General features: G+C 37.6%; 1 protein-coding gene across 1 annotated transcript in view; it reads left to right on the plus strand.

The window, feature by feature from the left end:
• Window positions 1–340: 340 nt before the first annotated feature.
• Window positions 341–15465, plus strand: part of LOC140172291 (uncharacterized) — a 103314-nt gene continuing 88189 nt past the window's right edge. Inside the window, exons 1-6 of the mRNA XM_072195545.1 lie at window positions 341–398; window positions 7707–7970; window positions 9805–9903; window positions 10856–11110; window positions 12279–12383; window positions 13580–13843. Coding sequence (XP_072051646.1) covers window positions 341–398; window positions 7707–7970; window positions 9805–9903; window positions 10856–11110; window positions 12279–12383; window positions 13580–13843 — 1045 coding nt within the window. The remainder of the gene's footprint in view (window positions 399–7706; window positions 7971–9804; window positions 9904–10855; window positions 11111–12278; window positions 12384–13579; window positions 13844–15465) is intronic.

The raw sequence follows: 15465 nt of genomic DNA on the forward strand, positions 1-15465 counted from the left end.
AAATCAAAACCAAATCAATATATTACAGTCATGTTTGGGATAGATACAAGTTATAAAGGCAGCGACTGTGACAATAAACTGTGACTGCAGTTTCTGTTTGTTTTTCGCGGCGTTTCTTTATGCAGAATAAAGGTTGTGCAAAATGACATATTTAATTAATATGTAAACTTGTATGCTACACCGGCCTTAATGCTGAAAAGGGGCAATAATATTTGTTATAATTGTATATATTTGTAACACAGTAAATCGTTCGTATTCTTAATCCTATCAAATATTATCGATACATTACAGTCATGTTTTGGATCGACCCAGTTTATATTGGTGACGAGTGTGAGACACTATGGTGGAAGTAGTTGTTCACAGATGCGGCTATCTGGGACATACTGATGATGCAGTTGGTAAGCTATAAAAAAGACAGTAAATCTTTCGTAACCTTAATGTAATCAAATATTATCAATATATTACAGTCCTGTTTCGGTATAATCCGATATATATCGGCGAAGAGTGTGATACTATGGTGGAAGTTGTCGTTTACAGGTGCGGTTATTTAGGACACGCAGTTGCAGTTGGTAAATTGAAATTTACATAATGTAAAACCGCTGAAAAGATTTATAAGAGTATTGATGATTGAAAAACTGCAAAGCCATTGCTATGAATTAAATAACCGAATTGGGTATGACTAATATTTGTTTAAATCAGAAAAAAAAGTTAGATAAAATGTTTGTTAAGCTTTAACAATTTTACTGTCAAGGTATTCAGATTAGAGTGTGTAATATCCGTATTCTCTGCATTATCCATAAACAAAGGCATTAGCCTATTATGCTTTTGAAAATTCATATCGTGATTTAGGAGAAGTCCTCAGTGTAATATAACTTATGAATGGCAAAACTACATAGATTTCATTTCATTAGGATCGCGAATTCAACATCCAATTCAAATTGTGTTCAGACAATACGATACAACGTATGAATAGTAGTAGCAACCCGTATTTACAACGGTCTCTGCATAATTCATTCATTCGTTTATTTCCACATATAAAAATTGACCGTTATACACCTTGAACACACCTTCTTCTTGGGCTCTTGTTGAAGGAAAAAGTCCTTATGTAGCCCATCCAATTTCATCACAATACCCTTACTGCATAATCTATTATGGGGCCATGTTAATAAACAACTTTCTGCCAGAGAGCTCCCGTTCCATGGGTGAACTTGTTGTATGTCTTCTCTAGAGCTCTATCTATGCCATTCTTGAATTCATTGGTAGTCTTAGCATGCACTGTATTTGCAGGCAGTCCATTCCATGCGCTCACCACTCTATTGCTGAAAGAATTTCCTCTGATACGGAGTCTAGTGTGTTGTTTCTGCACCTTGAGACTGTGACCTCTTGTTCCCACACCTTGCTGTGCCATTTGAAAGATGGAGGCTGGATTGATGTCATTAATACCATGGATTATCTTATACATCTGTATCAGATCTCCCCTTATTCTTCTGTAGGCTAATGTGGGTAAATCAAGCTCCTTCAATCTCTCTTCATACGTCATCTCTTTCAGGTCTGCAACAATTTTTGTGGCTCTTCTCTGTACTCTCTCAATCCTTACATTATCTCTGTGTAGAACTGGACTCCAAATACAATTTGCATATTCTAGGTGTGGACGCACTAGACTTTTGTACAGAATCTTCAGCATATCTTTATTGATGTAATCAAATGTTCTCCTTATGATTCCAACCATCCTGTTGGCTCTATTGGCAACCATATCAACATGCTTTGAAAAGGTCAACGAGGGGTCAAATTTCACTCCCAAATCTTTCTCTTCTTCTAGTACTTCTAAATTTCTTCTATTACCTTCTTCTGACATGCTATATGTACATGGTGTTGGTTGTGAACCATAGTGCATTACTCCACACTTTGCTACATTGAATTTCAGCTGCCAGGTATCTGACCACAAACTCAGGTTGTCCAAATCCTCTTGAAGCTTCTCGCAATCCTCTTCTTTCTGAACATGCGTAAACACCTTTGTGTCATCAGCAAATATCTTTACATAACTTTCAACTACATCAGGTAGGTCATTGATGAATATGATGAAGAGGATAGGACCTAGGACACTGCCTTGCGGGATACCGCTAATGACGTCTGCCCATTCAGATGTTCCACCATTTACACAGACTCTCTGTTTTCTACCTGTCAGGAAGCTTTCTATCCAACTCTTTAGATTTCCATCTATGCCATGAGCCTTCACTTTCTTGAGTAGGCGCTGGTGTGGTACGCTGTCGAAAGCCTTCCTGAAGTCCAAATATATCACATCAATACCTCCGCCCTCATCCAACATGCTGGACCACAAATCCATGATCTCTATCAGCTGAGTCACACATGACCTTCCAGCTCTAAACCCGTGTTGGTCTTCACTAAGCAGCGTATTCTTGTTCAAGAAGTCCATGACATGGTCTCTGATAATTGACTCAAGGAGTTTACAAATGACTGATGTTAGACTCACTGGTCTGTAGTTGCCTGGGCTTTTTACTGATCCCTTCTTGAAAATTGCCGTCACATGTGCTATTTTCCAGTCATCCGGTACTATCCCTTCACCAAGTGATTTGTTGAAGATGATGGTCAGTGGTTTTGTAATTGCATATGTGACCTCCTTAAGCACCCTTGGATGAAATCCGTCAGGACCTGGTGATTTATTTGGTTTTAATTTATCCAACTTTTTCTTCACCTCCTCCTCTGAAACTGTAATATCCTTTAGCCTATCACCAACATGTTTCATCTCAGGTTCTGGGATGTCTTCATCATTCTCTCTTGTGAACACACTAGCAAAAAACTTGTTCAATTCCTCCGCTTTCTCTTCATCAGTGTGCGCAAGTGTTCCATCTTCTTTTTCCAAATCACTTATCCCTTGTTTAACATGGGTCTTGGAGCGGACGTATTTCCAAAAACTTTTCGGATTTACTTTGATCTCCTCAGCGAGTTTTCTTTCAAATGATCTCTTAGCTTTCCTAACTTCATTTGTTGCTGCATTTCTTGCTGTACAATAATCTTGGTAGTCTTTTCCCTGCCTAGTAGCTAGGTACCGCTGCCATGCATGGTATTTCTTCTTCACCTTACTCATCGCATCTTTATTCATCCATAATGGGTTTCTCTTTTCTCTGGCTTACTTTGTCTTGGTTTGGTCTTGGGAATATTGTCTTCCATGGCCTCATACATCTTAGTTGCAAATAACCTCCAACTGTCATTTGCATCCATACTTCTCATCTCCTCCTCCCAGTTAATTGCATTTAACTCTTTTTTCATTGACTCATAATCTCCCTTGTTGAATAGATATCTCTCTTTTTCAACTTCATCATCCTCTTCCATGTAGCACTGAAGTTCAAAATGTAAAACAACATGGTCACTTTTCCCCAACGGACATCTGGCTTGCACCTCCTTTATCAAGCCATCTTCATTAGTGATGGCAAGATCCAATAAGCTTGGCTTTTGACCCTCTCTAAATCTAGTGCTGCAGTTAACCGCTTGATAGAGGAAGTTGTTCTGTAAACAATCTATCAAACCCCAACTAGGGTGATTCATACTGGCTTTACTAGACCATGTGTCCCATTCTATTTCGGAGTAGCTGAAGTCCCCCATAATAAGTAGATGTGAACTTCCCCTTCTACATGCTGCATCTATAAGGTGATGTAATTGGTCATTGTTGTCACTATCGGAACTTGGGCTCCTGTAAACGTAGCCAACAAGTAACTTGTCTTTATTTTTCAGCCTTAATTCACACCAAATGCTCTCCTGAAATGATAAACTCGAAAGCTCATCAACAGGAATTGCCTTAAACTTCTTTCTTGTGTAAATGCAAACTCCTCTACCTCCGGTGCTAACTAAGCAGTCATAGCCATCTAGCTCGAATTCAGCTTTTTGAACTTCCGTCTCTACATTCTTCGGAAAAACTTCTGTAATTGCAATTACATCTGGCTGCAAGCTGGCAATATTTGCTTCGAGCTCCTTCCTCTTATTCAATAAACTATCTGCATTTGTGTACATGCATTTCAAGTGTACTGGTGTGGTATTGGCTGCATTTGTTTGCTCGCAATTGACACTGGTTTTTGTCTCCTTATTCGGCTTATTGTCATTAGCGTTCGAGGTACTCTTTGTCCTCTGCTTTGTAAAGTCATTAGTCTTCTTCTGTCTCTCATTATTTGTCTCCTTCAGTTTTACTTCCTCATTTATCACCTCAGATTTATTCAAAGTAGTACTTCTGTGCTTCTCTCCAAAGCTTGGTGAGTTTTCCTCTCCGACTGAGGTTTTTCTATTATCTTCCCTCCTCTCACTGTATTTCTCCTCTCTTGTCTTGTTAATCTTACTTAATGTCTTCTTTTTCCGCTTCACTTCCTCGTAGGTCACCCCTGCTGTATTCAGGGTGGTAATACTGTCCTTTACCATCTTCTCACTGGTTTCCTTCTCACTTAACTTACTTGAGCTTAACAACTTCTTCCTCAACTTCACTTCCTCATCATTCATCCCGGCTGTATTTACAGTGGTACTTGTGGGATGGAATGATTTCATCTTCAATTTCACTTCCTTCTCTGTCTCAACTGTGTTAGAATTGTCAAATCCATGTCTACCGCTCAATGAATCTATTTCCCTCTTCTCACCGTTTTCTTTCGCAGTCTCATTTGTCTTACTGAACTTACTTGACTTACTTATAAAGGAATTAATCATCTTCGGCTTCGCTTCCTCCTCCCTCTTCTTTTCTTCACCTGAAGCGGTATTTCTATTCCTGTCCCTACTTCTCAAATAGTCTTCCTCCCTCACCGCGGATTTTCTATCCTCATCCCTCTTCATCTTGGATCCCTTCTCATTTGTTCTGCTCAACTTACTTGTCTCACTTATCTTACTTGTGTGGCCAGAGAACTCCGGTTCCATTTCATTTTCTATCCTCTCGTCTACCTCATCTGTCAATACCTCAAATTTATTTGAAGTGGTACATGCAATCATTACTCTACTACTTGAAGTATCTTCAGAACTCATCGAGGATATACTATCCTCATCACTATCATTGTTTGAGTTCCCACTTACATGTAACTTACAAATCTTACTCATGGAGTACCGGTAGTCAGTCTTCTTCAGCCTCACTCCTCCATCAATCTTCTCGTCTTTGCTCGAAATGTTACTTTTCGACTCATCACTACTGCTTGCAGAATCTTCATCCCTCTTTGGGGATTTACTGACATGATTCTCACTTAACTTACTTATGTATTTACTGACATGCCTCTCACTTAACTTACTTGTGGAGTATCTATTTACATCATCAATCTCCTTTTCTGTGCTACATCTGATTACTGGCGAAATTTTCGCAGCTTTTGCTGTGCTCCTGGCACTATTGTTACAAGAGTCCACTTGGGTAAACTTACTGCTTCTTTCATTCAGTTTATACTTCTGAGTTTCACTGTAATGGGAATTCTTTTTCCTTTCAGTGTCTATATGTATACGGTGCAACTTTGTAGCTCCAGGGGTGTATATGGTGCTTTCAACATACGGTGCGGTGTGCAAAACATGTTTGTTGTGCGATCCCTGCAGCTACTTCCTTTATCTTTTTTAACGAAAGGATTGAGAATTGGATGGTTGAAACGTCTCATCATCACCATCTTTCTGTATCTGAATAATCTTCCCTCTCCGTATCACTAATCCCTCTTCACCTTCTTCGGTTCTTCTCTGTAAATCTTCTCTCAGACTCTTGTTGTGTTGACGTTCTTTGGGTGAGAAGTCAGGGGTTACATAAATGTTGCTCCATTGATCTGTTTCTTTTAGCTTTTTGGCATTCGTTAACATGTTCCTTTTTGTCTTGACCGAGTCTACTGTTACTTTTAAAAGTCTTGCTTTCCTCTCCACTTTCTTCCCTAACCTCACAACTGAACTCAATGCTACCTCTTCTACTTCTAGGCCCATATCAATCATATCTACTACTTGCTCCGTATCTTCCCTAATTCTGTCTTTAGATTCTTCTTGTTCCGATTCAGGTAAATTATGTATTATTACATTACACTTTCGTAATTCCCTCTGTCGGTACTCCTCAATGGCCTCTTGGACCTTAGTATCAATAGAACTCTCCAGCTTGTCAACCTTTATGTTTAACTCCCCAAGTCCAGTTTTACAGCTGTCCTGCTCGTCTCTAACACCCTGGAGTGTTTTCCCCAAATTTTTTATGGTAGGAAGTGCGTGCATGCAAGAGTCACATGTCCAAATGATGTTGGGTACATCTTTATCAAGCATTAGGTCGTACATAGGCTCTGACACTGCCGTGCAGTATAGGCACATCCACATGGCGCAAAATTCACATCTCAGTGCCTTTATATTCTCATTTATTACACCATCACATTTAGCACAGCTTACGGGAGTATCATTTACTTCATTACCACTAGTACTACTGGCGCTTAATGACTGATCTGGTTCGCCCAATACCTCCATCAATTCCTTTTTACCTCTTTGTTTTGTCTTACTTCTTACATTACTTCTGGTAGGTTTGGTTTGCTCACTACAATCAGTACTACTACTGCCTTTGCGTCTACCTTTCCTATTGCTGATGCTAATCTCTCTACTACCTGCATGACTTGAGGAGCGGAATTTGACGCCTTTGGGTTTAACGCTTAAGCTTAACTCTGATTCTGCTAACTCCTCTTCATTTGTTACCACACTTCTACTTCCTCTTTTACCTCTCTTATTCGTGGTACCTCTTACTTTCTGGGTCTGTGTTACTTCTTCTTCACTATCGGGGTTCTTGACCTCCATCTTGGGTAAGCTTCAAAGTATTACGCCACCCACACACACCAGAAAATCTTCACAAATCTCTAAATCGGTACAGCATACACTTTACCTACTTACATCGAGTAAAGCCAAGGACATAAAAGACAATATGCAGTGGGTATTGTGGTGAGAAAGGATGTTAAAACATAAGATTTAGTGAAAAGTTTTACTCAATATCGATGACAACAATCTTCATCAGTCTGACCTCTGACCTCCTCCCTGAACATGAATGTTAATGAATTGGGAAGGACGGCATTCACCCCAAATATTGAACTTAAACTGCAAATGCTTTTAGGGGTTTTAAGCCAAACATTCGTCCCTCAATCATCATACACAATTCCGTCCAGCACCTAGAGCTGCTCAAAATTAATAATAATTTATCAAAATTAATAATTGAAAACTTACACAAATGTGAATAATAGTGTTGGAAGTAAACATTTTAAGGATTAACTGAGCTATGCAAAGCAATAACATATTCTAGTTTGAACGCCTTAAATTGCGTTTTACATTTTATGTACTTCCATAAATTATACAGTATAATTTGTACTCCACGATTAAAATGTAGTTTTTGCATTTACTTGCGATCAAAATCGGTTTGAAAATGTGTCTAGACAATATAATTCAACACAGTCTCAATAGTATGGCTAGAAATCTAAGGGGTTTGCAATGTTTACTATGGGGTTTTGCAGAGAAACATTTGTCATAGACACACAATTTATGGAGTTCATGAATAGAAAAGTCTATAGATTATTATATATACCTTACATTTTCTATACTGCATTTAAGTAATACAGTATTATAGGCACTCGGTTGTATTCTTGTTTTATAGGAGTAAGTACGACTTCAATTTATACAACTACATTTACTTCGTCAACTCCTATAATATACCTCTTTTAATTTTGAATGTATATTTTACACAGAGATATACACGTCTACGACAGGCGTAACTGCTTCTGGCGCCGATTTCACCGAAATAGCTATGGCTAACCCAGTAGATACGGAGGTCTCTTTTGCACAAGGTGATTGTGCAGTTGCTCATCGACTTGCTTTAACACCTGATGACCTGGTTGAAGGAATGGAATATTTTGAGGTTGTTATAGGAACAATTTCTGGTACCAATGCGGCCAAAGGCTCCGTCCATACAATCTTAAATACAGCAAAAGTGTTTATCTTGGATCATTCAAGTAAGTAGGGAAACGTTATTAGAGATAAATAAGTCAGAAGAGAGTGCAACGTAGAATGCTGCCCTCAGTCGTCAACCGTCTGGTTTGACGACTGAGAAAACTACGTGGAAAAAATGTGACGGATTTTGCAACAGGATTTCTGTGGCTTAGAGCATGCGCAGTTGTGTCCAAATTGACCTTTTGACCGAGTTTGTTGTTTTTAGAAGTTCAGAGCGCGATCTTGTCACAGCGGCGTGGTACAGCGACGCGGTAACGGGCGCCGCTAGTCAGTCGCGCTACGGCGCACAACCAAAGTCGCATTGAATAGTTTTCAGAAGTCCGCCACGATATGAAGTGCAAGATAATCAGTCGTCACTACGAAGCATACACAGTACATGCAAAGTGTAGACGGCTGATTGGAATTAGTCTAAGTGCAACGTGGGATGAATATCACAATAGCCAACATGGACAGAGTACCAAATTCAATCTCATTGAAATACTGTATGAGCTACGCACTTTTTTAAAATTCCATATCAATATTACCCACAATGCACTCTATTCTGAATGATCAATATCTTGTTTCTTTTGTTTAACGACATTTCTTTTGATGTTGTACAACTTAAAGCTCCTAAACTTTGGAGTCGTTGTACACTCTTTATTAGAAGCATGAACGTTTCAACACATGAAGTACGAGGTCCAATGTTTATTTAAAACGTTGGGCCTTTTTTGATTTTACACAAAAAGGTAATCATTTCAGAAAATCTTGGCAAATTGCTCATCTTCATGTAATAAGAATCAAGAAACTGCATGGAACATGCATTGTGATATCTTTACCTGTTATGCGCAAGTTACAGTCAAATATTAATAGTGGTTACGGCATGTGCTTGACCCAGTTGGCACTCTATTTCAGTTTGTTAACACATTCGATAAGCAAAACTATTCGTTTTTAAATTATTATATTCAGCTAAACGAACAATTGTCCACCATTTTCATCAATATCGGAGTAAGCCCTGTACAACCAAAATGAGTTTTTGTAGGATAACTTAATCACGACAGGACGCAGATAGCGCACACTATACACTAGTTTAATCCTTGGGATCAGCAGAATTATACCCGAGTCACGCTCGTCCGAGTCCGAGCAGATCCGAGTCCATTCGCTTCTGAGTCCGAGCCAAGTCCGATACCTTTGTGTCAGAGTCCGGACTCGATTCCGAGTCCGGTGGTGCCGAGTTCGAGCAAAGTCAGAGTATTTGTATAAAATAATGCTATAAAAGGGGTTATTGTGTATAGCATAATGAAAAAGGGGGTAATTGGGCATAAACATTTGAAAGAATGAGGTCATACGGTATGATATTTAAAAAACAGGCCCATCGAGCCGAACATTTCCCATCAATAAAGCAAAATTCTAAATTTTGTTTCTACGTAAGTTACCAAATGTATAATACAAATTTACTGAAATTATAAGAGAATTTGAATGTTTCACAGTAATGAATTCTTCTGATCATACACTACTTTGATTGAATTGAAATGAAATCGATTGTTTATAATGCGAAAATGAAATTGGGATTCGTTGGGATCATTCAATCTGGCGCGAAAAAGAATGACACTTTTAATTAATCGAACGCACATGTTGCGAAATTGACCAGGAAAACCTATATATATAACATTTAAAGAACTTTTTTTCGAAAACTTCATGCATTTGCAAAACTGTTTGCCCAAAATATTTTACAATACCGTTGTAAAAGTTTTCATGACCATTTTGAATAATCGATTTAAGAAAATGTTCGTGTTTGTTTGCTTATGTATTTCTTATTTGTGAATTTACCATAAACGTCTGTTTAATATTCATCATCAGCTTTAATCTGGATCGATCCCATATATGTCGGTGAAGAAGATAATACGGTTTGTATTTATGTTCATCGTTCAGGATTTTTAGGAGACGATACAACAGTCGGTAAGTACTCTGTAATATCATAATTTTTTATATATACTTCCAAATGAAGGCACGAGTCTAAGAAGTACGATAGATCCTTTTTGAGTTATTTTAATTAAATGTTACCTATAACAATATTGATCATGAAACTATAAAAAATAAAGGGTAATATCATAATTACTTGCGCTATATGAGATTAATTGAGCGATGTCTAGCCATTTTTTTCTAAAACACACGCCATCTCTCTTTTAAATGCTTACATGCCATTAGTTGTATTTCCAACTTTGCCAGAAAGTCTATTTTGCACATATCTATGTATCCCTGGTAAAGACATTTCATTCGAAATACACAACTAAAAAAAACATACGACTATAATATTTATTAACCCATTTTGGGCGTTTAAAATACCATCGACCAAGTGGTGCTTGATTTCCACAATTTTTAAACACATTAAATAATTATGTTTGACTTAATAAGTAGGTCCTACTTGAGGAGTGGCACTTCAACATTATGTGACGTTGTAAAAGTCCCACTTTTCAGCATCTATGTCACCCTAATACCCCATATTATTGGATTATACATGGCCTGTCAACCAGAGTCCCATTATACCTTCGTAGATCTGTCAAAGGTTTTGTAAACCATATTCATGGGTTCGATTCACGGACGGGATCACCTTTTCTACTTGTCTCCTTTATTATCTGCGACGGCGAACTTGTTTATTTTAGATATTTAATTCTCGTTGACCATGCCACTGTTTATCCTTGTTCTGTGAGAATGTTTGAATTATGTTCTCACCTGATGACCCCAATAAAGGGACCCATCTCTCTCACGCCACCCCCTTATTCCTACATTTTATTTCACCGAAATCCCCTCTATTTCAATGTTTCAGCCTTTTACCTGTTTCAATTTCATAACAAAGTACCCTTCCCTCCGGCAACAATCTCTTATGTAATGTTATTTTTTGTTACTATAGCCTTAACCTTGGGTGCACCAGCAACTGCAACTGTTACCGACGATTATGCAATCGATGGCGGAAGCACTGTACCAGTTGTCTTTGCAGATGGAGATCTAGTAAAGAAAGTGGTTATAAACCTAGTAGAAGACGATGATATAGAAGACACGGAATATGTTACAGTTACACTTGGGGCTATAACAGTAGCTGACACTGCCAAAACTACATTAGACGCAGACAGAGATACAGCCACCATATTCATACTAGATCGTTCATGTAAGTAGTATAGATTTAGTAATGCAATGCGCCCGTATAAAGTTATATTTTATGGATGTGATTTGTTAACAATTGTCTAGTTACATATGGGCTAAACCTCTGCCCATTAGCCTTTTAGAGGTATGGCCGACACAATAGGATGGCACTGCACGAAACGGGTAAATGCTTTTGTATTTGACAGATTTTACCCATATTGAATACTGCCCTGCTATTGTGTATGTCATGCTTCGAAAAGTCCAATGCCGTGTGGCTCATGAACGAGAAGGGTCATGTAGCCAGGCTTCCGAGTTAGGGTTTCGTTTTTGCAAATTTATACACATTATTATAAACAGATGGATGTAATGGTGTCTGAAGGGGCATTTGCCCCCTCAGAATTTGAAGAACTTTGAAAAATATAGTCCCAAGTGAAGGCATTTTGTGCAATAATTTGATATTATTATCAGAAATATATGGGTTCAAAATATTATAGCCAAGAGGCACATTAGCGCGGTTAAAAATAGAAGTTGCAAATCAGGTATGTTATTTCATCACAAATAATATCAATTATTTTCTTATTGTCCTGTGTTATATCACTTCCTCCATCTCTGAACTGAGCTTTCTCGGTCATCGTTGTTTTGCAAACGAAATGATTTTAAAAGAAACTTCAAATCTAGATGAGACACAGAGCCAAATTACTATGCTAATTTATTACATTTATATTTTACACTTACAAATCGTCCCGCTAATCCTAAGATTAGAACGACAAGTTCTCCGTTTTTGTGACAATTTTAAGGGATTCGATCGAACCCCCCTGGCTATGGGCCTGATTTGTTTCTATTTAAATACACAATGCCTGTTTCCGTATAAAGCCACAAGTGTGAATTTAATAACCTTAGTCAAATCAAAACCAAATCAATATACAGTCATGTTTTGGATAGATACAAGTTATAAAGGCAGCGACTGTGACAATAAACTGTGACTGCAGTTTCTGTTTGTTTTTCGCGGCGTTTCTTTATGCAAAATAAAGGTTGTGCAAAATGACATATTTAATTAATATGTAAAGTTGTATGCTACACCGGCCTTAATGCTGAAAAGGGGCCATAATATTTGTTATAATTGTATATAATATTTGTAACACAGTAAATCGTTCGTATCCTTAATCCTATCAAATATTATCGATACATTACAGTCATGTTTTGGATCGACCCAGTTTATATTGGTGACGAGTGTGACACTATGGTGGAAGTAGTTGTTCACAGATGCGGCTATCTGGGACATACTGATGATGCAGTTGGTAAGCTATAAAAAAGAGAGTAAATCTTTCGTAACCTTAATGTAATCAAATATTATCAATATATTACAGTCCTGTTTTGGTATAATCCGATACGAGTGTGACACTATGGTGGAAGTTGTCGTTTACAGATGCGGCTATTTAGGACATGCAGTTGCAGTTGGTAAATTGAAATTTACATAATGTAAAACCGCTGAAAAGATTTATGAGAGTATTGATGATTGACAAACTGCAAAGCCATTGCTATGATCTAAATAACCAAATTGGGTATGACTAATATTTGTTTAAATCAGAAAAAAAAGTTAAATAAAATGTTTGTTAAGCTTTAACAATTTTACTGTCAAGGTATTCAGATTAGAGTGTGTAATATCCGTATTCTCTGCATTATCCATAAACAAAGGCATTAGCCTATTTTGCTTTTGAAAATTCATATCGTGATTTAGGAGAAGTACTCAGTGTAATATAACTTATGAATGGCATAACTACATAGATTTCATTTCATTAGGATTGCGAATTCAACATCCAATTCAAATTGTGTTCAGACAATACAATACAACGTATGAATAGTAGTAGCACCCCGTATTTACAACGGTCTCTGCATAATTCATTCATTCGTTTATTTCCATATATAAAAATTGACCGTTATAGTTATCCAAATTAATAATTGAAAACTTACACAAATGTGAATAATAGTGTTGGAAATAAACATTTTAAGGATTAACTGAGCTATGCAAAGCAATAACATATTCTAGTTTGAACGCCTTAAATTGCGTTGTACATTTTATGTACTTCCATAAATTATACAGTATAATTTGTACTCCACGATTAAAATGTATTTTTTTTTCATTTACTTGAGATGAAAATCGGTTTGAAAATGTGTCTAGACAATATAATTCAACACAGTCTCAATAGTATGGCTAGAAATCTAAGGGGTTTGTAATGTTTACTATGAGGTTTTGCAGAGAAACATTTGTCATAGACACACAATTTATGGTGTACATGAATAGAAAAGTCTATAGATTATTATAATTATATACCTTAAACATTTTATATACTGCATTTAAGTAATGCAGTATTATTGGCACTCAGTTGTATTTTTGTTTTATAGGAGTAAGTACGACTTCAACTTATACAACTACATTTACTTCGTCAACTTCTATAATATACCTCTTTTAATTTTGAATGTATATTTTACACAGAGATATACACGTCTACGACAGGCGTAACTGCTTCTGGCGCCGATTTCACCGAAATAGCTATGGCTAGCCCAGTAGATACGGAGGTCTCTTTTGCACAAGGTGATTGTGCAGTTGCTCATCGACTTGCTTTAACACCTGATGACCTGGTTGAAGGAATGGAATATTTTGAGGTTGTTATAGGAACAATTACTGGTACCAATGCGGCCAAAGGCTCCGTCCATACAGTCTTAAATACAGCAAAAGTGTTTATCTTGGATCATTCAAGTAAGTAGGGAAACGTTATTAGAGATATATAAGTCAGAACAGAGTGCAACGCAGAATGCTGCCCTCAGTCGTCAACCGTCTGGTTTGACTACTGAGAAAACTACGTGGAAAAAATGTGACGGATTTTGCAACAGGATTCCTGTGGCATAGAGCATGCGCAGTTGTGTCCAAATTGACCTTTTGACCGAGTTTGTTGTTTTTAGAAGTTCAGAGCGCGATCTTGTCACAGCGGCGTGGTACAGCGACGCGGTAACGGGCGCCGCTAGTCAGTCGCGCTACGGCGCACAACCAAAGTCGCATTGAATAGTTTTCAGAAGTCCGCCACGATATGAAATGCAAGATAATCAGTCGTCACTACGAAGCATACACAGTACATGCAAAGTGTAGACGGCTTCTTGGAATTAGTCTAAGTGCAACGTGGGATCAATATCACAATAACCAACATTGACAGAGTACCAAATTCAATCTCATTGAAATACTGTGTGAGCTACGCACTTTTTTTAAAATTCCATATCAATATTACCCACAATGCACTCTGTTCTGAATGATCAATATCGTGCTTCTTTTGTTTAACGACATTTCTTTTGATGTAGTACAACTTAAGGCTCCGAAACTTTGGAGTCGTTGTACACTCTCTATTAGAAGCATGAACGTTTCAACACATGAAGTACGAGGTCCAATGTTTATTTAAAACGTGGAGCCTTTTTTGATTTTACACAAAAAGGTAATCATTTCAGAAAATCTTGGCAAATTGCTCATCTTCATGTAATAAGAATCAAGAAACTGCATGGAACATGCATTGTGTTAACTTTACCTGTTATGCGCAAGTTACAGTCAAATATTAATAGTGGTTACCGCATGTGCTTGACCCAGTTGGCACTCTATTTCATTTTGTTAACACATTCGATAAGCAAAACTATTCGTTTTGAAATTATTATATTCAGCTAAACGAACAATTGTCCACCATTTTCATCAATATCGGAGTAAGCCCTGTACAACCAAAATGAGTTTTTGTAGGATAACTTAATCACGACAGGACGCAGATAGCGCACACTATACACTAGTTTAATCCTTGGGATCAGCAGAATTATACCCGAGTCACGCTCGTCCGAGTCCGAGCAGAGCCGAGTCCATTCGTTTCTGAGTCCGAGCCAAGTCCGATACCTTTGTGTCAGAGTCCGGACTCGATTCCGAGTCCGGTGGTGCCGAGTTCGAGCAAAGTCAGAGTATTTGTATAAAATAATGCTATAAAAAGGGGTTATTGTGTATAGCATAATGAAAAAGGGGGTAATTGGGCATAAACATTTGAAAGAATGAGGTCATACGGTATGATATTTAAAAAAAGGCCCATCGAGCCGAACATTTCCCATCAATAAAGCAAAATTCTAAATTTTGTTTCTACGTAAGTTACCAAATGTATAATACAAATTTACTGAAATTATAAGAGAATTTGAATGTTTCACAGTAATGAATTCTTCTGATCATACACTACTTTGATTGAATTGAAATGAAATCGATTGTTTATAATGCGAAAATGAAATTGGGATTCGTTGGGATCATTCAATCTGGCGCGAAAAAGAATGACACTTTTAATTAATCGAACGCACATGTTGCGAAATTGA

Source organism: Amphiura filiformis, chromosome 2 (assembly GCF_039555335.1).
Source record: "Amphiura filiformis chromosome 2, Afil_fr2py, whole genome shotgun sequence".
Taxonomy (NCBI): domain Eukaryota; kingdom Metazoa; phylum Echinodermata; class Ophiuroidea; order Amphilepidida; family Amphiuridae; genus Amphiura; species Amphiura filiformis.